Source organism: Pteropus alecto, unplaced genomic scaffold (assembly GCF_000325575.1).
Source record: "Pteropus alecto unplaced genomic scaffold, ASM32557v1 scaffold87, whole genome shotgun sequence".
NCBI classification, from domain to species: domain Eukaryota; kingdom Metazoa; phylum Chordata; class Mammalia; order Chiroptera; family Pteropodidae; genus Pteropus; species Pteropus alecto.
The window spans coordinates 15,102,777-15,127,617 of NW_006443225.1; the positions used below are offsets into that span (position 1 = coordinate 15,102,777).

Sequence of the window (24,841 nt, forward strand, 5' to 3'; positions counted from 1 at the left end):
TACAGGCCTGAAAGAATGCAAACAAAATAATACTGTTTGCCCCATGAGACTGCCATGAGGATTAGTGACCATAAATCATGCCAAGCGGCCGCGGTCATCAGCGTCAGTACCATTCATGTGACCAGCACTTTGCCTCCTAGGACCATTGCGCACGTCCTGTGAAGTTACTACATGGCAGTGTGGCATGCAGGAAGAACACTGGACCAGAGATCAGAGCAGTTCAGGCTGCCCCACGTGACAGGTGAATAAAAGTGAGCCAATGCTTTGAAGGCGTTTCATAAAACCTTATCTGTAAAATGAGGACGAACGACATCATCTACCTTGCATAGTCCTGATGAGAATTATACATGAAGGTGATCATGAACAGAAAAGTATTTTTTAAGCCATAAACATGTAAAGTATTATTATCTGATGAACGCACACAGGTATCTCAAAGCAAAACAGAGTTGTTATCAACTTACAGTCATCTGTCCACCCTGATTGTGGGGCTGTGTGCAATCCACCGGTTTAGATGCCTGCCCTATGGGAAAACTTTTATCTACAGTTACCATAATATTTACACAGTAAGACTGACTAGTGTTCATAAGCACATACTCACTTTGACTATTGTTTTAGGGCGTTTTTTAAAAAATAGTTTGGGCTTTTCGACCACAGGAAGAGGTGGAAGTTTCCGTAGCTCCTGCAGCACAGTGGTCGCAGCTCGCTTCTTGGAGAGCTTTTTGCTATTTCCCTCCCCTTCTGCGGAGAACTCTCCCACTGACACCCGAGTGACAAAGCTTTTCATGTGTGGCGGTCCGCTTTCTTTAATAACCTGCAAAATATACATGGAACGTTAAAAAACGTACAGGGACTTAACGTGTTCTTACGGCATGAGTCTGTCTTAATGTTCATCTCATAATCAAAATTAAAATTATTAGGAATTATGCCAAAATTATAATCTTTAATTAAAGCGACTAAGACGGTATCACACAGGGACTATTCATTTACGATACTTATGTTTAACGAACTGAAGTTGGAAGAACAGAAATATAAATAAATACGTTCGATTCATACCCCAAATTGTTTTTTACTAGTTTAAAATAGGCAATTCTAACTACGGTGAACAGAAAATTAAGAACATAAAACACACTACATTAGATGAGGTACCCAGGCCATCGGAATGATCATTTGTATGTAACTATGAACGTATCTGATTTTCCTCTCTGGAAGAGTAAGTTACTGGAGGCTGAGGACTACATCTTATAAGCCATAAAAGCATCCTGCACGCAGAAGCCTACAGGGTTTGATGGGTGAAAAATAACCTGTTTTTGACGGAGACCACAAAGGCTGTTTTATAGAAAAGAATGTTTACTCTCTGTGACATGATCTTAAAAAGGTAAGTGGATATACCATAAAAATACCTAGCCTTCTAGGGTAATGGATTATGAATCTGTCAACTATGACTGTTCCCAAACCCTGTATTAATGGGGTCTTTAAACTATAACAACTCTTCAAGGAAAGATGCTTTCCAAAACTTGAGTGCTCAGAACTTTAGTCTCCATCAAAATTCTGACCTATGAAAGATACCCTATTTAGTTTACTATTTAACAATATATTCTAAGTCTGTCTTTTAATATTAGATACCAAGTAGGAAAAGAAAATTTAAAAACACAATAGCTCAATATTCCAACAATACTGGGGATAAGGAATTTATGATAAGCACATTTTCCAAGTAATTTAAGTTTACTAGCTGAAACACTAAAACTGTTTATGTTAACCACTTTGATGGACAGCCTCTTCAATTAAAAAAAGTATATACCGTGTTGATGTAATAGAGAATACCGAACATTTAACCTTTGATTGCTCACATTAGGTTGCCATTATGAACACCAAACATTCTATAATACATATTGACGTCTCCAAGGACGTCTAAGACTGAAAAAACTGCTCCTATTCACTGTGACCTTTGAGAGGCCCCATAGCTTTGGATGCATTTACTTGTGATGGGTTTTCCACGGCTTCGCTGTCGTTTCTTGCTGGGCCCTGCTGGTCGGCCCTCAGGTGAGTTCTCTCCCTGCCTTCCCCAGTTTGCTGCTTCTAATCTGCTACACACCGAGACATCAGATAACCCACTTGCTGGAACTGCGTCTAAAAAACCAACAGGCTCTTAGCTGAGGTGAGTTGATCCTGCCAGCGAGCTAAATGTGAGAGCTTTCTAGAAGTCAACATCACACAATTTGAATGAGGATATGCCGCAACTGTTTCGGCCTATTTCTTGGGGTTTGCCTGTTTTCTAGATATTTGAGTTGCAAAATTAGTAACCTCTTAATATAGGAGGTATTATAATAGTTAAAAATTTTGTTCTCTTTTAAATTTCACACAATTTTATAAATATTTTGTGACATTCACCAAGTTGCAAAGTAGAGAGTGGCTTAATTCTTAGTGACTTATTAGTAAAATTTAAACATATTTTGGCAACAAATTCAGAAGAAATTAGATATTAATATACGTGTGTCACTAAATATTAACCGGTGTATTTTCGATTTGATTCTATTAAAAACACCAAATCCTAAAGAGAATTAGAAATTATCTTATATTCAGAAAATATATTCGATGGTGAAAACTGAAATATCATATATACAAATGGCTTAATACAGAAAAGCCAAAGAGATCAATCAGCAGGATCCATGACATTATAAGTTCTATCTTCCCCAGGGCCTATTTCATTTCATGACAGAGTGTGAGCATAATAAAGCACATTAACTCTTTCAGGATACCAGCATGCCAGTTAGTTCTGTTTGTTTGTTTGTTTGTTTGTTTGTTTGTTTGTTTAAATTAATGAGGAGCGGGGTGGGCGGGGTAAGGGAACTGGAAGATCTCTGCACAGCACGTACCTCAAAACTGACCGGCATATTCCGCTTCAGAGCGATTTCAAACACTAAGCTGATCTCAGATTTATTTGCATCTTTGTCGTCATCCATATCTTTCCCGGATTCGCCATTCTGAATCACAAAAAAACAGGATGACATTGAATCTTCGCTTCGTATCAAATTTTGCACATCCTCTACAAGCAAGAAGGCCTACCTAAAATAAAGTACAATAAAAAACAGAAAACCGTAGCCCGGATCTTGTGAATTCTTATGAACCACAGCAGTCGAGGACTTTGCTATGAGGCCCTTTGTGATTCAGTTTTTAGTTTTTTCCCTCAAAGCAGAAGGATAAATGCTGAGCGCAAAAATCATACACTAAGTTGAGTTTATCCTGCAGCCCCAGATCCAGTTCTCTTTAGAAATCTCTATCCCCCGCCCCGACACACACACACGCACGCACACACACACACACACACACACACACGCACGCGCACACACACACTCTCTCCCTCCCTCCTTCCATCTGTCCCTCCCTCCACTGGTGTGCAACATATTTAATCTTCCATGAAAACTAAGTTGCAGAAAGAGTACAGGATGAAAATCCAGCTCTGGAGCTCTGAGTCTGGCACTGGTACCAATTCACCTGCTCACTTATCTGACACACACTGCTGGACGGAGGGCCTCACCTACACTGGATGTTTCGTGTAAATATCAGAGATAAACAGCCCAACTTCCTGCTGTCAAGGGACTCATGATGTAGTGGGAAAACAGATGAACGTCCTAATGAAAGTGTGTAAGGAGGAAAATGCCTACATCTGCCATCAACCAGGCTAAATCTCAAAGCGGGAGGAACAAGTGTGGGGCAAGGGGAACCGCGGAGGTTGAAACTGCACAGCCCAAGTGGAGAACTCAGTAAGAAGATGACTTATAAGTCACGTCTGCGCTGCACGGACTATTCCGAACAGAGAAAGGAGCTGAAACCGTGAGAATGGGTGAAATTACTCAAGAATTGCCTCAATATTCTCATTTGTAAAAATTAAGTAGGACTGAAAGATCCAAAAAGACACAATGTAATCCATGCCCGATAATTGTAGCAGTCCATGCCAGGAAAATGAATGTTACTCCTCATCCTTGTACACATTCCAAAATCCTGAGCTGCCTGAGAACTGAACGGCACAGGTGAACCCAAGGTCTCAAAGGCAAGGTCGTCCTGGCAGGAACACATGAGTCTAGCATAGCAGACAGGTGATCTGAGAAGCAAATCGCAGGAGATGACCACTCTTGTCTTCTTTCCTAACAGAAGCCATTATTTCTTTTATTTTTAAAAAATGCATCTATTTGTCTTTTCATCAACCTGACTGGGATATCTAAGACGGACACTGCCAGGTGCGCAGGGCTCTGTACCTGCGGTGATTTTTCTGGAAGAGGTTCATTCTGCAACGCTTGAAGGGCTTTCATCGCAGCATTGTGTCTAGCAGCTTGTCGAGTCTTCCCTTCCCCAAAAAATTCATTATTCCCTACGGTCAGCTGAACATAAAAGATCTTGGGCATTGGGCAATGATACCTAAAATAAGAAAATAAATGTTAATGTTAGTTCAATAAAATCACTCCATGATCGATAAGATTTGTTTTGTTTAAAATGGTACCGATGATACAAGGTACTATACCCTTTTATTAACCCTCACAAAGGTTTAACCTCCCGAATGTGTAAGAAGATAAAATGAGTCAAAACATCTATTGATCATAAAGAAGTTACACTGATCTTTGATCTCCATGAAACATGTATTACAGGTAACAGTATCATCCATAATATAGTAAAACTTAGTTAACTATATCACAAAAACTTCCTGGAGAGAAGGTTTCAGGCGAATTTTGACAGAAGTGAGCCAAGTGACCTGAAGGACAAAGGAGCCACTACAGAGGCTGGAGGCGAGCGAGCCCGGTCAGGTGACAACACGCCGATTACTGCGCTTTGAGCAGCAGATGACGATGCCTGGAAATGGCAGAGACGGCACGATGGAGTTACTACTCCGAAGCAATGAGTCCTCTGCCAGGGGACAGGGAGACCAGATGCAACGTAAGAGTAGGGAATTTAAGCCCATTCTGAGGTAGAAAGTATAATAAAATGTGCATTCAAGGTAAAATTTTTGGCAGGTGTGTGTTGGGTGAGCCCGAGGTGAGGGGGCGTGGCGAGCTGCGGTGGGGACCACGCGCGGGGACCGAGGCGGCCGTGAGGACAAAGCAGCTGGAGGAAACGAGGACCTACGACAAACCCGCTGACGCGACGATCACTTACGGGACGTCTGTACGACGGGACTGTGACGACGAACAGCAACACAGCACGGAAGCGCAGACGGACAGCAAGTGCGATGAACGTGTCCAGTGTCTCGAATGCTAGAGACACCTGTTAAGATAGTCACCGAGGGAAGGGGGAGAAGTGTCGGCAACACGGGTTTGAGAGAGCGCGGCCCCTGAGGAAGGTCTCGCTGAGAAGACGGAAACTGTAAAACCTGAAGTCGGTGAGGCAGGCGACCATGCGGGTCACCCAGAACGGTGCGACGGAGGCAGCGAAACGCCCAGTGCCAAGGCCCCGAGGCGGCTGCGCGTCCGGGTGCTGCGCGGGGCGCCCGTCTGCTTAGAGCTGAGGGAGTGAGGGAAGGACGGCCGGGAGATGCGGCCACGTGGCCAGAGGCCCTTAGGGCCTTCCTTAGAAACCACTGTCGGGACCTGACTTCCTCCCTGCGCGAGATGGCCAGTCACCAGAGGGCTTCGAGCACAGAGGTGACATCACCCGACTTACACTTTGGAAAGACCATCTGACTGCTGGGTTGAGAAGGGACTGTGGAGGAATGACAGCAGAAGCCAGGTCTACCCGGAGGCTGCGGAAATGCCACACGACAGGCAAGAGAGGCCTGAACCAGGGGCCACATGGGAGAGAGGAGGAGTTGATGCTGGAGGAGTTTCAGTCGTAAAGAGACACGGTTTACCCAAGAACTGGCTGTGGAATACGCGAGAGGAGTCAAGGATGGCCCCCGGGTTTTTGACCTGAGGAACTGGAAGGTGGCGTACCACAGACTGACTTGGAAAGACCGCAAGAGGAAGGGGTTTGTTGGGGACAGACGGCAGACGCTCTGGTTTGGAGATGTTATCGTTTATGAGTCCTGCTAGACATCCAAAGTGCAGATGTCAAACGAGCAGCTGGATTTGAGAGTCTGGACTCCAGGAAAGAGGTCCAAGGTGGGAACTGAATTTGGGAATCAATGACATTTAGATGGAATTTAAAGTCACAAGACAGTAAGAGCTCTGTGGGAGGGAGGGGTGGGAGGGCGACCTGGCCAGCATGGCGTCCTTCCTGAAAGCCAAGCGAGAAAGAGGGTATCAAGGAGAAGCGAGGGGTCAACTGTCAAAGGCTACTCACCGGCCATGTGAAATGACTGAGAACAATGACCACTGAATTGGGCAATTGAGCAAAACTAACAGGATCGACGTTGATGGATTAGTGGATGTGTAATTGCAATGCTGAAAAAAATAAGTAAAAAAAAAAAAATCACTCCGGTGCTGAAAAATACCTGTTTCCAAGCAAAAAGAAGTCCAACTGACGTCCTGCTAAGTTTTAGGTGGTTACTGGACATCCGAGTAGCAGTTCTATATCCAACCTGAGAGAACTCGAGAGAGCCCATAATAGAAGAATTCAGCAGGCAGATGGGACTAATCAGGGAAGGGCGACGGAAGGTGAAGGACCAGAGACGCGATCAGCACCGCAGATGCAGACTTGGGGGGCAATAATTGAAGCCATGTGACTGGGTAAGTACCTGGAAACCAAGGTACGGGAACCCAGAAAGAGAGCCTCAGGCTGGGGTCTGATTAACGCCCATGATCAAAAGGCAGGGGAAATAATAGACGGCAGTGAAGGAGATGAAAGACCGTCAGGGTCAGACAAGAAATGACAGCGCCACGTGAGGGAACGGGACGATCGACAGCGTCAAAGGCCGGGGAGGGATCCAGAGTCTGGAAAAAAAAAAAGCCGCTGTTTTAAACTCAGACTCCGTTTTCCTGGGCCCACAGTTTTCTATTAATTTTAGATGAAGTACTGTAAATGTGTTTTTACTATATGGCATACGTTCTCAGTTTTAATCGGTAAACATAAAAAAGTTAAAAGAAAAAATCGCTCAGAGTAAAAGATGATTTTTAACATGCAAAGACTAAGAAGCATGAAAACGCTGTTCGCTCTTTGATCACAGAAAGTATGTACCGAGTGCGCGATCTCCTGTTGCCTATTTCATACGAGAGCCCTTCAGTGCAGACATTTGGACAGGCTACTACGAAGAATGCAGGTTATCTTCAGTTAGTGTCCCAGGAAATTCACTTTTTCCCACCGCCACAGACCTTGATGTCTATTTTAAACCGGTTCCACTATTAAACCTTAAAACAGACAACCCGATATCAGAAATTGACTCCTGAGATCTTATACGGCAAGTGTGCACCAGAGAACAAATGTTTACAATTAATTACACACTTCTGAAAATCGAGGTCCACAAGTGGAATGCTCACAGACCTTTAACCACAGGACGGGGGGTGGGCGCCAGTGTAATCACTAAGGCCTGCTGACAATTACAAAACTCATTCTGGTTTGCCACAGAGACAAACAAAATTTCTGTTCATTATAACTTTACTGGAATATGATGTCATAACACATAACCATACTGAAACAATCTGCTGATTTTCTAACCAAAATATTAATTGTACGCTAAAGCGCCCTTGGGGCCTCTTCCTCTTCGGCCATCAAATACGGCTCTGTTTGCGTGTATGTGCGTGCATCTGTGTGCATGTGGATACACACGTATATATAAACTATACCACATAAATATCAGAGGGAAAATTAGGTACGTCGTGTTCTTAAACATTCTAGCACTAACAACAGGAAATACCGAGACCGGACGGCCGACTTGCTTCGTTCCAGTTTTATTCCATCCTCTCACTTACCAATGACTCTTAACAACTTACCCCACGGGGTCCTATGAATACCTTACACGTCACATCTCATATCGTCTCGACAAGATTAACCAGAGCACCCTCAGTAATGGCACCCAGGCCAAATTACAAGACGGATGCTGCACGACGTTTTTTGGGCATTACATCCTGGTCTCTAAATATGTCTTTCTTTTGGTAAAGAAACACTCCAAGTTTATTAACTTTGAAGGCTGATATGTTCTATTGAATAGAGTTCCTTTTGCTATTTTTATTTATTTCAAACGTGAACCTCATTTTTGGTAAAGTACCCACGGTGAGTGATGCACATATTTCTACACCGTAGTACGTATGTACCTAATCTTACAGCGCTGTTCTTGAATGACTTTCCGTAATTAGAATTTTGTGGTGAGTGCTTAGATGCCCACAGTGATCACTGTTAAAAGAGGAGCCAGGAAAACTCTGCACGGTGAGATCCTGCCCTCATCAGTCTTCAGTGCTTGTCAGAAACGCAGACTCCTGTTCTGCACCCCTGACCTGCCGCATCAGTCCCTGGGGATGAGACGAAAGCTCCACTCCAGTCTCCCTGCTGAGCTGCTCCCTACAAGCCCGAGAGCCGCTGCTCGGGGACAGCACCACATTCCACGACGTCGCTTACAACCTGACGATGGCGTCACGCTCCACGAAGGACCACACGCAGCCCTTCCTTACAGCAGCCAGTCAGGTGTCGCTCTCCCATTCTCATTTAATCCTGCAGCGGCCTGGCGAGACAGGTCCCATGGTCACCGTGAGGGGTAACAAATCTCCCCAGCGGCGTTGCTGGGAATCGATCCTAAGTCTGCCTAACTTCAAAGCTCAGGAAACTCTTAAGGAGTTTCCTAAAAATCTGCTTCATCCTCTCCTATTATTGTTCACATTTGTTTATTAAATCGCCTATGTCCTTGGCAGGCCAGAGAACCTCAAGTCCACCAACAGACTTCAGAGGCCTTTTACAGAAGAGCTGCTGAAAACAAACAGAATGCTGTGACAAAACCCTGTTTTTACAGTATGCCAAGCCAGGCAGGATCAAAACTAGACTCAAATGAGTGACCTATCGAGAGTGAAAAGTCAGAATAATGGGGATCAGGTGCCACATTGCCTGACACTAAATACTATAAAAGGCTGCTTGTCAGGCCTTTCTCCCGGCATGCCTCTTCCCCCTCTGTCTGCTAGAAGTCTTACAAAAAATAACGAATAAAATTTCAAATAAAATAAAAGCTTCCTTTTCCTTCAGTCCCTCAAAAAGTCTTTAGACTTGGCCTGTCTTCAAGACATCACGAGTTGATACAAAAGTAAAGAAGCGAAGCACACTTGGTTCCCTCGAATGCCTGACATTCCTTATACAGATTTGTTTTGTTTTTGAGCAAAGGGAAGACTTTACTTTCTGACACGTGTGTAAGCATTCTGATACGAAGGTAAGTATGCTTACGCTTGTATCTGACCTCAGGTATAACAAGTGTCTATTCCACGAGTCTGCGCCGTCTCCCCTCGCGACTGCATTAAGGCCCTATTCTCGACTCATGCTGCATTATCTTCCTGACCTCCCTCCCATTCTGTGACTGCCTCATGCCCCGTCTCCGCCTGCCTAAGCATCACTTTTACAAGGTGAGAAGGACATATTCCAAATAACATTAGAACTTTTAAAAATTGAAAAATAATTGCCTCGTTTTATTTGATGGCATTATTCATAAATCTCAACACAGCTTAAGTATTCATATCTCTTCTACAGGTTTATGTCTTGAAATATATGAATATGTTATCTTCTCATCTAATAAGGAGAGGCCTTGGATTTCTGTTTATTTCCAACATTGACTTAAAACAGATATGTCACTTAATCTTTCTATCTCAGTTTACTTATCTGTAAACTATTTGCAGAATCTATGTTTAAAGAACTCTAAATGCCAAAACTCAGAATCCAAATGACAAGTTGATTATTTTGACTCTTTGTACACTTTTTGGCACCAGTAAGCATTCTTTTTCTTGCCATAGGAAAATAATAGGTTTTATCAGAAAGCTATAAAATAGTCCTTGGCATATTTTCAAGTTTGTATGTATATAAAATGTCTAGATAGGAGAGGGTTCTTTCTCTATTCATATCTATAAATTTTAAAAATATATCTTTTATGGGATCTGAATGTTAAGTCTTGAGGAATTTCAAAAATTAGGACCTATTAGAAAAGATTCACAGGGCAGCTGAAAATAAGCATTGAAAGAGTTGTAAGGATCTTTTCTGTTTACAGAATTATGATGTTTAAAATGCCTCGGGGAAAACACAGAAAGATGTGTTCTAAAAGCCGGGGTACGGTATTTAGAAGTGATGGAGTTGTAAACGTTTTCCTTCCTCACTGTAAATTTTTAAAAATGCTATGGCTGTACTGGAGTGTAAACAGAAGGAAATATGTAATGGAAGAAAGCTTCCTCCCTGTCCAAACAGACGGAGGCAAATCTGCGTCCAAAATGTGTACTTGATAAAGAAGCGGAAGGACCTGGGGAACACAGAGTAAATAACTTAATGCCGTGTTGCTACGAGGACCAAGACGGGACCGTGGAAAGCACAGCATGTTATCGAAGAGCCCGTTTCGTAAACGCACAGTCACCACCCTCAGTCCCACACCTGGATCCAGCATCAACCTATTCTTGCCCCCTTCCCTAAACAAATACCTAGACAAACCGTCATTATCATCACCACCACCATCATTACACCAAAAAGACACCACACGCTCGCTACGTGCCGGGCACTCTTCCCAGCCCTTTACATGCTCATCTCGGTCACCAGAACCACCCCGACTTCACTTACACATGAGGAGACGGGGAGCAGAGATATTAACAAGTTTGCCCAAGGCCACCCCACCTGCGTGAGCATCTGAACCCAGGAGCCCGAGCTCTCAACCTCGACACTGCGCTCACCTGAATGAACTGGGCAGGTGAGCACTATGAGAGGAGGGGGGGTGGGGGGCGACGTGAACTCTGGAGGGGCCACGCAGACCTGCAACACCAAGGCAATGTCAGTCAAAGTGGACGTGAGGTCTGGCCGACGCCGAAGATCTCGGTGGGCCAATGGGCACGTCCGTCCCCAGGGAGAAGGCTGGGGCCGCGGTAAGCCCGGGACAGCGGCCTGGCTGCGGCCCTGCTCCCCTCTCTCGTTCCTCGTCCCCTCTCTTCACCAGCCCGCTGGAGCCCGCACCTCAATACCGACGATCCCACTGCAAACCCAAACCACCGCGCGGCAGCCCCTCACATCTGGCTACATCGGGCAAACAAAAACAGAAAACAGCAAGTGCTGACGAGGACGGAGACGCGACAACCCCTGTACGTCTGGCGGGAATGTGAGATGGTGCAGCCACCGTGGAGAACGGCTCGGCAGTTCCTCGACGTTCGATGAAGAATTACCATTTGATCTGCAACTTCCAATTCCACTCCCAGACAGAGAAAACCAAGAGAAATTAAAACAGATGTTAAGCGAACACATATACACGAATGTTCACAGCAGCACGATTCATAACAGCCAAACAATGGAAATAACCCAAAGGTCCGTTAACTGAGGAACGAATAAACAAGATGTAGCATCAGACGGCCGCACGCGTGCATGACGCGCTGATGACGCGACGATGAGGACGGCTTTGAAAACATTATGCTCGGTGACGGCCAGACGCAAAGGGCCACACGCTGCGCGACTCCATTGAGAGGAAACGTCCAGAACAGGCAAATTCAGAGAGACAGAAAAGGGCGGGAAGAGAGGGAGGGGTCATGGGTGTGGGGTTTCTCTTCCAGGTGACAGAATGTTCTGAGATTTGACGCTGGTGATGGCCGCACAGCACTGCGAGTGTAGTAAAAGCCACACGACAGACACTTTTAAAAGGCTAACACGGTGAATTTTACGTAATGTGAATGTGACCTCAATAAAAAACAATCTTTAAAACAATGTTGCTCCTCCCTAGTCAATCTTCTTCTCACAGACAAGCCCGTCTCCCCAGGTGATCTCACCCATTCCTATCTCCATTCTTGGCGGACTCCCCGAAGTCAGCCCACAGACCGGCCGGGGACTGCGAGACGCCCCTCCCTCGCGAAGGTAATGACCTGGTCTTCCGGCCCTTGACTGACTGCTCTGGGGACGAGGTGAATTCAATTATTAACTCGACGAATATTTATTATGGGACTAATTCATGCCAGGAAACAGTATCCCAAGCAAATGCGACAGCAAGCGCGAAGGCCCTGGCGAGGTAATGTACTGGGCAGTTTCTGAGAGACAGGAATTCTTACACCTGAGAAGCGGAGCCAGGGTGAGCGGCAGGAAGCCGGGTCTGAGAAGCCGCCAGGCGGCGAATCAGAACCTCGCTGCACATGTGACAGGGGCCGCTGGCGGGGGTTAAGCCTACAGTGGCGCGACCTGACGGATGACTCAGTCTCTCGCTGCGGTCCGCAGTCAGCAGGCCACTGTGCAGCCTCGGGAAGTCAGCTCCGCGCCAGGACCTGCCGAGGCGAGCACAGCGGGACAGACAGCGGGCAGCGCTCGAGGTCCCCTTAAGAATGGCGGTCATTATTTCAAGATGGAACCAGCTGGCATGGCTGTGTTCTTCTGTAGCTTCCCGGGCGCAAGGCAAAGCTAGAGGGGCTGGGCTTAACCGCTGTGGTGCTGCCGAGCGTCGGTGACCATTCGGGCCGAGAGGCGCCGGAGAACACGGCGACTTGAGCTGCTACAGACACAGCCCCGCAGAATCCTGCAGCCCCGGACGCTCTGCCCAACGCTCTCCTGAGCACGGGGCCAGAGGACGCCCACTGGGCCACACACGCAGTCGGGCACCACTCACGGAGACACCAACGTCATTGCTGGTTGCCCAAAATGACTTGCGTGTTCTTTAAAGGCTCAGTGACATCCCTCTGTGAAACGCCAGGTGCCTGCCTTCAGGGTGGAGGGGCGGTGGCTGCACGGTATCTGACTATGTATTTATCCTTTTACTTCTGGAGCAACTGGGTCTTTCGTTTCCCTTCTTTTGAGGTCAGTTTCGGTCATTTATATTTTCCTACAAAAACACCCAGTTCATCCAAGGTCGAAAATCACTCTCCGTGAGCTGGGCCAAGTAGTCCTTTGTGAGAAGTTTCATTCACTGAGCATCTGTAGCTTTCTCCCATTATCAGACCATATTTTGCATATCTGTGCTTTAATCTCATGTGGCTTATCTTGATTAAAGAACATATTTATATATTTTATTGGTTCTCCCTAAGAATAAGATATTGGATTCTGTGGGGCTTTTTTCTATCATTCTTCTGTTTTCTAATTAATCTATTTCCACATTCATTTTCTTTCGAACACACTTATCTCGTTGTTCCTTTTCTAACTTCTTGTATTGGATATATAATTAATTTTCATGGTATCTATTAATGTATATATACAGTAATGAATGTGCCTTTTTATAGCTTTGCTGTCTGTACGATAATGTCTTCAAGAGGAAAATATACTATATAGCATTTCCTGAACATTTGTGGTAACGAAACCCCAGTTTCAGTGAACTATCATGTCCATGCCACGAAACGCACCTTGAGAAATGCCACGTTAGGTATTCTGCCTCCGTTGAGTCTGGGTATTCTCCAGGTAACTTGTTTAATTCATCTGCTAAAAGTTTTTTTTTATCTTGAGTGTAAGAAAGATTCGTTAACATTTTATGAAATACAATTAAAAATGTTTATCAAGTACCTTTACAAACTTAAAAGTAAACGAACACTGAGAATGGGAACAGAAGAAAAGACTTTAGATTAATACTAAGATCCAGATTTAAGTTCCAGCTGCTAGATCTATGAGGAGTCTAGGTAAGAGGACTTACTTCTCTAAGGCCCATCAGTAATAGGAAAGATTTTTGTCTATCGACTTTCTCAACCTTATTCCAGTGTGAAACCAGGAGGAGATTAGTGTATTTTTTATGAACTATCATAGCATATCTGTGTACTTAGGGACAATTTTCGAATATGTGTGTGTGTGCGTGTGTGTATCTGGAGTGCACTTTTGCACTTCAAAAACATTGACAAAATGTTTTAAAGAAACACAATTTTAAGTTTTTAATATGTGTTTACTAAATACTGCATGCTAGTAGTCTAACAGCAGATTATTACATGTAAGAAAATTATGGAAAATATGGCTTAGTTTTTCTTTGAATTGCAAGAAGATTCTCATTATTCAATTCCGCCACCAGGTCATGTTTGGTTAAGGGCTGGCTGAGAATGTTCTTGGAAAACTAGCATAGAAACGCTCTCAAGTCCTTTCTAGCAATAAAATGGTTTCTCACACAGGTTCTGGAAAATATTTTAATTGCTTCTGTTGCCTCATTATCTTAAGTCCAAAAATATATGTTTTGGAGAAGTTAAAATTTTTAAACATATGAGCATATCTGATTATATTTTTAGGAGAGGTTTCACACCCTTTTTGGATAAATTAATTTTGTAATGTCTAGAATAAGAAAATCAAATGGATGACTGTGTTTGCACTAAAATCTTCCAAAGCTTTAGAAACCGTTTGCTTTGTTAAAATGTCCAACCCAGACATCTCCTCCAGTGCCTCTGCTGATCAGAATTAACTATCAACTTTGGATGCTTGCCCACTTCAAATGCTCCCAAAAGTAACATGGAGACATTACATCAGCGGTATTACAGAAAGATTAATGTGCTTTGTTTGAAGATGCAAATAGTAATTATACTTACTGCATATTTCTAGTAGTTTGTCTTTTTTACCCAAGTCTAAGTAAATCTAGTTGTACATTTGCATATAGTTTAATGATAACAGTAATGTGTAGTTAACAGATATTCACTGGAATATAAAAAATTTACTTGGCATTTTCCCAGCTAATTGTTTTTACAGCTTGACTTCACTTATGCATTAGCTGCATTCATAAAAAGGTTTACATAAAGCAAATATTTTCATACTAAATCCCATTTTCCCACTGTTGCCCAATATTAAATCTGGAGTTGTATTTCTATAGGAAAATGTTGGCGCCAACACATCATAAAAATTATAATTAAACATCTAAACATGTATGCCAAGGAATCGGTACATTTAATCAATTATTTTACAAAGCACATTTCATCCCCTCCCTGCAACAAGAATTAATCAAATGGATAATCACTTTATTTCCTATTCCCATAACCATTAGAAGGATATGTATGGTTTTGAAAACTCAGAGTTCTAGGCGACTTCACAGACACTGAAACTAGGTATACAATTTTTTAGCTGGGACTGTCACATGGAGATATGTCATCAGACAGATTCAGGTATTGCAAGTAGTCTCACGTTATTGATAATAATCACTTAGGGGTCTTAGAAATTTCTTCTATTGGCAATACACTGCTTTATCATAATCCATACCAGATGATTTATTGGAATTACACAGGTCCCTTGGAGCCAACACCATAGTCTGACAGAAAGACTAATTTTCAAAGAAATGAGGAAAAGGACTTGCTCGACTAACTGAATCCTGTCACAGCCTAAAAAGTGTACAAAGTACCTTTTTTGCTAAAACCGAAGACTAACTTTTAGAAAACTCTCCTACTTTTGCTAACTGCAAGTACTTGTGAGGTAATGCTAAGCAATTTCGTTTTTAGCCATTTTACATTAATTTTTAAAAACTTTTCCGGCAGAACCCCTGAGGGGACTACTGCATGGACGACAGTGACCTACGCTGTCCTCTTCCTGTGCTGCTGCAGATAATCCAGGTGCGCTGGTGTGAACTGTGTCTTACTCCAGGATGCACGCTAAGCTGAGTCATCAAATCCTCTTACTCTTTGCCATGTGCCCTGGGGCAAAACACGGTAACAAGCAAGTGAGACACGCTGGCAAGGACGTGAGGCCGACGCCTCTGCCCACCGCACGTGAGAGCAGGCTGAGTAAGCTCCGCTCTGAAGGGCCAGCGAGGTCTACAGCTTATTCCTATTCGCAGGACGGGTAAGAGACAGCATCTCTGTCCCACTGGGCGAAACAGTTTTCGAAGATATTCTTCTGTCAGTCTGTCGTGATATCCTAATATTCCCAAAGAGCAGATGTTTAGGAGTTAGCGCAGTGTCGCAGAAAAAGCACGCGCTTTGAACACACAACCCTGGGCTGGAGAGCCACCTTGGTCCTTTACGGGCCGTGTAACCTGGGGTAAGTGATACACGGTGCCAGATCACAGCCGGAAATCGGGGCTGTTTGCCAACGAACCCACCATCCTTCTCAGACAGTCCATGATTTTTCTATGCTTCAGCATCTCTCATGTTTTTTCTTATTCCCAGTAAATAACCTAGGGGCTTTGCCACCTGCTCCTCAAACCTGGGGACCACGCCACTAATGCCACATTATTATGTCTGCTTGGGGAGGTCCAGGAAAGGGCTTCCATTTCACACAGGAAACCTGACATTTGGGTCATCATTCATTCAAGAAATGCCAATGCACTTCAAAAGATCAGGCAATGTTCATAAGATACACTGGTAAGTTCAGATTTTATGAAAACCAGCGAAAACAAATTGATCGTCAGAAGAATTTAATGTAACACAATGAATAATGTTACTTTTACTACAATTTTTCTTTGTCTCATGTCTGAAAGGACATTTATTTACGTGTTTGGGGTTATGTTCTATCTATAAAGACTGTTCTGTGACCTGTCAGTTAACCACAGATAGGAGCCTGTCAACTCATTGATCTTTGAAGAAATGTATCTTGACCAGAGAATGTTAACAAATAACAAGGAAGTGAAGAAAGTGAGTAGGTCAAGGTTCTGATAACTGAAGCCAAGAAAAAGCCTGGGAAATTAGTGAATGATAAGCTCCCGGAAATTTGAACCGAGAAAGGCGGTAAGCCATGATCAGAATAATACCTTAGACAATTAAACATATGGTCCTAACGTTACTGCCCGAGGGAACAGCTAATGAGCTGAAGTTGCTTGTTCTCATATCTCGATGAGAGAAAGAAGGACCGAGGAAGAGAGAGACAAGTGTGAAAAATACCTGATGATATTAGGTGTGCTATTCAGATTATTGTATTAGAAATATAGACTACTGAAACAACATAAAGAACTTATTTGGATTTAGAAAAGATCAGAATATGAGACAGTTTTATTTTTGTTTTAAAATGGAATATGAGGCCGACTAGTAAGTTCAATCAATACAGCAAAAAATTTCTTGCTGCCTTTATTGATTTGGAGAAAGCCTTCCAGTAAGTTCTTAAAAAGACAGGACATCAAGCAAAATCAATGTGCCACTGAAACCCAGTGTGTAGAAGGTTCCAGAAGTATTCGGGGAAGCAACATGGAGAATTCCGAAAAGTTGAGACTCACATGGGACTGAAGTAAGAATGGATCTTGAGCTAATTTTGCTTATTATCCTCTTGCTACGTACTGTAGTCCCAGCGTCTTGCACCTGATAGTTTTGCTTATTATCCTCTTGCTATTCTCCTGAAGAATTCCCTCGAGAGAACGAAAGGAAGTCTTGCAAACAAGGCTGCACAATCTCGTCTGCGGAGAATGACGGTTCTCGGGAGGCGAGGAGGGAAATCCGCAGAGCAATCGGAGCCGGGAAGGCTGAACGGCGACGCGGGACACCCCGCAAGACTGACGAGGCCGAGGCCGTGCTGCTCTCGCAGGAAGCGAAGTCGGCCCAGATCCGCCCGAGCACTGAGCACTTCAGAGCTGGTGAACCCACGACAAAGTCGACCAGATGAAGAGCTAAGTCCATACTCTCTGCTGTCATTCGACTCCCGTCCGACCAAAACGCGATTCTAACAAAATTGAAATAAATCTATCCTTTTACTTCTCAAGTTCAAGAAGGACAGGACTCCCCCGCCAATGCCTGTGAACAATGCGTGAGACCGTATCATTCCAGTAAAGTAAAACTTTAGAGTAAATGATTCACACAGCATCTGGTGGGGGGGTGTGCCAGGAGAGCCGCACAGAGCTGATTTCTGCTCAGATACAGGGAGACAGAGAGCTACGTACTGTAGTCCCAGCGTCTTGCACCTGATATGAGCACCTAATGCTTAAAAGGAGCCCAAGAAATACTTGCTAAGCGAGGGAGCGATCGCGGCTAACGTTCACCGCACAGCTTACGGTGCGCCGGCACTGTGCAGACGGCGACTCGGCGGCTCCTCGCAAGAGCCCTGTGAGTAAATACCACAGTTATTCCCATTCCACAGCTGAGGTCAAGAAACTGGCCTAAGAAAGCCAGGTTCACACAAAGGCAGACCAGTTCCGCAGCCCCCTTGACCATGACCGCATGACCGCGACCTGAGTCCTCTCGGCGTGGGAGAGAATGGCTGGGAGGGAGGAAACCGGACTGGCCAGGGCCAGGTGCCCGGCCACTGAGAGTAAAGCCCATCAGTCGTGCCACAGGGTGAGTCCAAAACAAAAGGACACACGTGGGACCCGGCTGGGACGTGCTGGGGCTGGACGCGCTTGGTTGTGATGGTGAGTCCTTCAACGTTTGGCGTGATCAATGACCCTGAGGCAGCTTCACGTTACACTGACAAGGTCAGGCTAGGTCTGTAGTTTTCATCCTACTAGAAACCACCTGCCTTATAAGTCAGTAAAAGAGAGACGATTAAACCAATGGAAAAATAAGCAAAGGTTATAAATCCCAATTCACAGAAAAGGAAATACAAATGACTTTTACACATATAAGAAGATACTCAACTTCTCAGATTCACAAAGAAATGCAAATTAAAACGCCAAAAGAGGTATCGTTTTTCACTGAATTGTATCAGCAAAAAAAAAACCCAAAAGATTCAACACAGCCTCGTCTCTAGTCAGGATGACTGTAATAACCTAACTGTTCTCGTAGTCACCAATGTGATCCTTCCAGAAGGTACATCAGAGCCTGTCACTAGTTTACTCAAGACCCTTACAATGGCCTCCAGGGTTTTACACACACCTGGCCGGCAGTCCTCTCTCTGACTGGGGCTCACAGCACTTAGTGCTTCACCTTCTCTACTCCGGCCACGCTGGCCTCCCTGCTCGGCAGACTCACCGGACACACTTCCATCTTTGGGCCTTTCCCGGGGCTGATCTCGTGCTTCTCCCCTAGCCGTCCGCGAAGCTCGCTTGCTCTCCTCCTTCGAGTCCTTGCTCACATCCCACCTGCTCCGAAGGTCTCCCTAAAACTGCAATCTTCATCCCTTCGCTCTGCTCTTTCATCGGTCCACAGCACCTCTCACTTCACGATCGGCCGTAAAGCATACCCACCATAGTTATTCTTTACTGTCTGTCTCTCTCAGCGAGAACATCAGCTTCGTCGGGGCAAGAATTTAATTTTAATTGTATTTTTTTTGAATATTTGTCTATTCTGGTCATCGATGTATCCAAAGCACCTATAAGAATGTCTCACATGTGGCTAAAATGTTTGTACAACGAGATCCACTGCAACATGGTTACAGCACAACATCTGAAACAACATTCATGAATACAGATTTGCTTATACAAATTATAAAACAATCACACAGTGGGATACTAAGCAATTCTTAAAATAAATGAAGCAGTAGTTCTGTTTCTAGTATGGCCAAGTAAACTCTGATTGGACCCATCTTCCTGCAGCAAACTATAAACTCTGAGCAAAACAAACAAAAAACTCATCTGTGCTGACATGTTAAATAGATCTACATGGTTGTAGGTTTCTAAAAATCTTCATGCTAAAGGTAGAAAAAGGATACAGCTCCTTAGGAGTTAACATGGAATGATCTTTAAGGTATATTTCGAATTTAAAAGACGATTCAGAATGACACTTTCTTAGAAGTAAATGTGCACATAGTGCCAAACAATATCCTGAAAGGACATTCATGAAACTGGCAAGGGCAGACGCTGCTGGAACGCAAGGACCACGATGCTTACGATAATGCTCAAAATTAAAACTTTTTTAATATATAAAATACTAAAAAAAAATCCAAGATGAAATGCACACAAAAATTAAAAAGTAAAAGCTCTGAGAAGTTTTACGGTAAGAAAACATTTAAATTTTCCTTGATTGGGCATTTCCCAAACCTATATGACGAAAGAAAAGAGACTCCTCTCCTTTATTCGAATAACAGCTATTCTATCCCGAGAGAGACTAGTCCTGCAGGTACGGATGGTTTTTTTAAAAATCAGTTTTTGATTAATCGAGCCAAGTAAAAACAATAAGGATATTCCTTGGGTTATGCAAAATACTATTTTTAAAAAGAAGCCTTCGTCCTTCAGAGCGACTTCAACTATAACTGCCATTCCATGGGCAGTTCAACGAAGCTGCATCCAGTAAAAGTCTAGACAATATTTTCCAAGATATTCTTAAGTGCAGTCATGGTCCCACGGCTTATTTATTTCGAAGACTCTTCACGGGGCGTCTCTGACATTCTTGGCCAAACTGAATGAAGTTAACCGTCTCTGAGAACACACGAAAAAACTATTTGTTGAGCATACAAATAGTTTCCATAAGAAAATGCCACGGTACACTCTAATTCCTAAGGACTGATACGAATTATCGTCGTTATTTTGGTGCAAAAACAACAAACAGAATGACAAACTCTTTTTACTTGATTTAATTGATGTTATTAGACTGTATTCATTTTGGTGTTATAGTTTAAAATAGGAAATCTGTCTATGTGATGATACATAAATTTTACTCCTTCCTTTGGTGTTTGGGTTCCTTTGAGATTTAAATCCATTTGTCAATCTTTTTGATCGTGTATTTTATTCAATTTATCTTTGTGCCTACATCGACAAAGGAAGAAGATCACAATTATGAACGCTCAGAAACTCTTTAATCATGGAGACTGTGCACAATGTGTCTATGCTCTCTGAAGGGAAGACATGATCCTACTTTCATTTGTGCTAATGAGGAGAATTTACTACGAGAAGACCTAGGAGAGGAATGAGATGCTGGAATGAAAGGCTACCTGCCTTCGTCTAGCTCTCTTCCTCATAAATGAAGTGTTGGGAGGAAGGTATATATAAGTGGCCCATACTTGGTTCCTATCCTCTACAACCCTCTCAGATGACTCGGGATGAAGGTAAATTTCTGTATTACAACTGAAACTAAAAATCATATTGAAAGGGACATGTTTTAAGCACCTCAAGAGTTATCTACATATTTCGAGGTGCTTCTTCAAAACTTCATGTTTTTACATAGCTTTGAACATGACACCATGACTCCATTACTCTCTGGGTTTGATATTATTTTTACTTCTCCCAAACCATAAAATTTACAAAAAGAAACAAATTCACCTGCAAATGTGTTCATATATTTGGAGTCAGAATAAAATCAACCCTCTTAAGAGCTAGAAGAGAGCTACCAAATAGAATACATAACATAAAAGTATATCAAATTCAATTGGTAGCGGCATTCAAATCAAAGAGGTGAAGTATTCTAAGAATATTTACTTCAGTTGCATTAGAGGGAAAAATCAATTATTGATTCATTGGGCCAACGAAATCTAATAAGAATACCAGCCTGCTGCTCATATGATTACTTGAAATAATAACTTTTTAAAAACACGTAGTCTATCAAAGTCAACTTAAAATATAATAGAGTTTCCACATAAATCAAATACATGGGGAAAATACAAAATTATTCCAAATTTCTGTGTATTCTACAAAAAAATACTTTCCAAACCCAAGGACTTCCTCTTACAATATATGACATTATATTCTGTTCACTGATCAATAGGAAAAAAAAAAAAGAAAATTAATCGAAGTTAAAGTAAAATGTACATCTTCTACCCGAAAAAAAAAGGAGACTAGAACCAGCAGGGACAAATAAATAGAAATTATTAGAAAACATTTATTTAGGGATTGGGCACACATAATACCTAGTTTCCTATATTTCATATACTTAGACTTATAAACTAACCCCATAAACTCTATTACTCATTAATCTAGATCAGGGGTCAGCAAACTCTTTCTGAAAGGAGCCAGAGAGTAAATACTTCGGGCTTTGCAGGCCATACGGCCCCTTTCACACCTACTCGACACTGCTGTCTGTGGTGTGAACGCAGCCGCAGCCACAGACGACACATAAATGAATGACTGTGGCTGTGCTCCAGTAAAACTTTATTATGGTCACTGAAATCTGAATTTCATATAATTTTCACACATCACAAAGTATTATTCTTCTGTTGATTTTTTTTTTCAATAATTTTTAAAAGCACAACCTTAAACTGTGGACCATGCAAAAACAGGCAGCAGGCTGGTTCTGGCCCATCATCTACAGTTTGCCAACCCCTGGTCTAGAAATACATGAAAAACAGTTTCTAGTAATACTCTCCAAACATTCTTTTTTAAAATAAAATATAAATACTGTTGTACATTCACTATACCATTACTTTTCCAATATATTAAGTTCTAAAATAGCATTATCTGCCAAAGTAATGACTGAACCCAAAACTAAGAAAGCTAAAATAGTCTCAATATTTCAAAGCCTCAGAAAAAGAGGTCATAAAACTGAAAAATGTTATTTCGTTACACATTATTAGGTCATAAATTTCATATGGAATTAAATTTGCTCTATAAAATATTTGCCCATTGAACTATAATGGATTAATTAGTTATTTTAATGCCAAATTTAGAATTTCATTCAACCCACATGTAAAATAGTATTAAAATGTCCTATTTCTTTTCTTTTTTTTCTTTTTTAAATCAGTGAACAGGGGTTGTTACACCTAGAAATCAAAAAGGTACAAAAGAAAGATTCCTTTTTGGTTCCCAAGAACAAGCTCTGTAGACAAAGAGCAAAGACAGAAAAACAGAAGGAAACTGCAGAAGGCGTCTAGATGGGAGGAGGGAGCGACATCCGATGACAAGGCCGGCCAGCGAAGGACCGAAGGACCGGCTCTGCAAAGCGGACAGGAAGAAAGTTATCAGACCCGGCACACGATTTCAGAAGAGCATATATTGCTGACTAGCAAATCTTCTCACTTTGGAAAGCTTCGCCTTTTCAAAAAATGACAGAGGGAGGGAGCGGCAGAACTCCTATATTCAAGAGCAGGGGGAGACAGCACGCGCGAACGCGCCCTTTCTCCGTAACTTACGTGCAATTCACCATTACGCATACAAGTGTACGTGATATATACACACCAAATTCGCCAAACCTGTATTCAGCTAACTGGCAACTTCATTCTACCGAAAATGCAGAAGAAACTCAAAATGCATGAAGGGAAAAATAAATTCAGAAATCGAAAAATCCATGGATTAAAGTTCACGTCCCTCACGCTTACAAGGGCGCCTTAGGGCCTAAGTCAAAGTCTCCTCACACTTCCTTTGCTCCCAATTCCAACCACAATATCAGTTTGCAAGACAAAAGCCTTTTGAGAGCATTAAATTAAGGAGGCCAGGCAAGCACTGGCATACAAAGGCAGCTGACAGCCAAGGACGACCGAGAAAGTGGCAACAGCAGGCCCGGGCACTCAAGAAAATGATGTCTGGGAGCGTCCGGCACAAGGACGACCCATGAGTATATCTCAAAGGCTTACAACGATGGTTGTCATTTATACGGCTAACACCGAGTCAACATGAAAAATTCTCTGCGTTCATAACTGTGGCATTTTTAATATGAAAAATGCATGTCCTAACTTTTAGAAAATTTCTATCCACAATTACTACAACAAGAAAAGGTTTAGTTTTCAAAAAGGGGTAAATGCTCAGCAATTTGAAAGACTTGGCGTCCAGAAAAGCTGATTCCCTGAGGACTGGGGCTAACTATAACCTTTACCTTCTTCTTTAACCCTTTCGGCAGTGCCGTGACTGCTTAGACCAGCATGTCACAAAACAGTCCTTGATGTTCACAGAGAACCATGTGCATCCAATGGCTGGGCTCTGGAACCGTCTGGGGCAATTATCAAACACCATGTTCGCAGTCCCCAGTCGCAGGCCTCAGGCTTGTGCCAGCTCTCTGGGAGAGTCTGATGCCTGGCCGGAGCTGGGGACCACTTAGGTAAACAGCCTTCTGTATGACATCTTTAAGAATTTTTAAGGAATTTTAAGAGGGGTACGGTATGCAGCATTCATTCCCCAAAGCTGTCTTCAAATCTCTTTTCTCGTGGAGCACCTTGTAATACTGACTTAGGTGATTCTTCAGCTGAAAACCAAGGTCGACACTAAGTTTAATACCAAATTGTGCCCCTTTCCAAAATTTACAAAAGCTCTAATGTGCTTAAGGGTAGAGGAAGTGTGAGAAGAAAGGAAAAAAAGGGTTTTACTTTTATACTGATATCACATTTTTTATTATGTTAGAAAAATTCCAAATGAAAGATTTGTATTTTTTTAAAAAAACTTCAAAGCTAATCTAAATGATTCTCACATTAAGCCCGTGATTCAAAGCAGTCATGTTGTAAAAAACTAATCCCATAAATAAATCCATGCTGCCCTCTAATGGTTCCAGGTATTTTTACCTGCCCTGTCCCAGAAAGGTTGATGACGAATACAAGTTTGGTATTTTATAAATGGAAGGGCTACCTTAAATAACACAGAAGGAAAATAAGATTTCACTTTGGGGTGTGACTGAACTCAAAAGAATCATTAAGACTGTTATATTCATGTTCAAAACTTTTAAAATTACCAGGTCGTTTTCATCAAACCACTCTATTTGCCTAGGCATGTGAAAATCCAGATAAAAATATACATCACCTCTGTGCACCCCACAACTGCCGGCTATAATTCAGTCTCTCTACAAAAAAAAAAGTCCACGGCAATGGTCTTCGAACCAAGGCTCGGATACCATAAAAGAATTTTGAAAACTACATAGATGCTTGCACATTTCTTATTACAACTAAAATTTTAAACCTAAAATTTTTCATTAGAAACTGAAATACTTGCAAAGGATGTCATTTCTGGTCTACTGTAAATATTGACATTTTCAAACAAAAGTGTGATGTCACTCCTTTTAAATGTACCCACGAGAATCTAACTATAACAAGCTGATATCTGTCCTCATCTACTTCAAAAATACATAAACTGTTAACTATATTGAAATTTTACAACGTTGCTCTTCTTCTCAGACTTGCATTTTATTCC

At 42.6% G+C, this 24,841-nt stretch overlaps 1 protein-coding gene across 5 annotated transcripts in view; it reads right to left on the minus strand.

Moving 5' to 3' along the window:
* Positions 1-24,841, minus strand: part of STAU2 (staufen double-stranded RNA binding protein 2) — a 220,864-nt gene that overhangs the window by 149,196 nt on the left and 46,827 nt on the right. For all 5 annotated transcript variants that reach the window (XM_015598691.2, XM_006924031.3, XM_015598692.2 and 2 more), the window contains 3 exons: positions 4,254-4,413; positions 2,874-2,981; positions 599-811 (listed from right to left, as the gene is read on the minus strand). In XM_015598691.2, the coding sequence (XP_015454177.1) occupies positions 599-811; positions 2,874-2,981; positions 4,254-4,413 (481 nt within the window). The remainder of the gene's footprint in view (positions 1-598; positions 812-2,873; positions 2,982-4,253; positions 4,414-24,841) is intronic.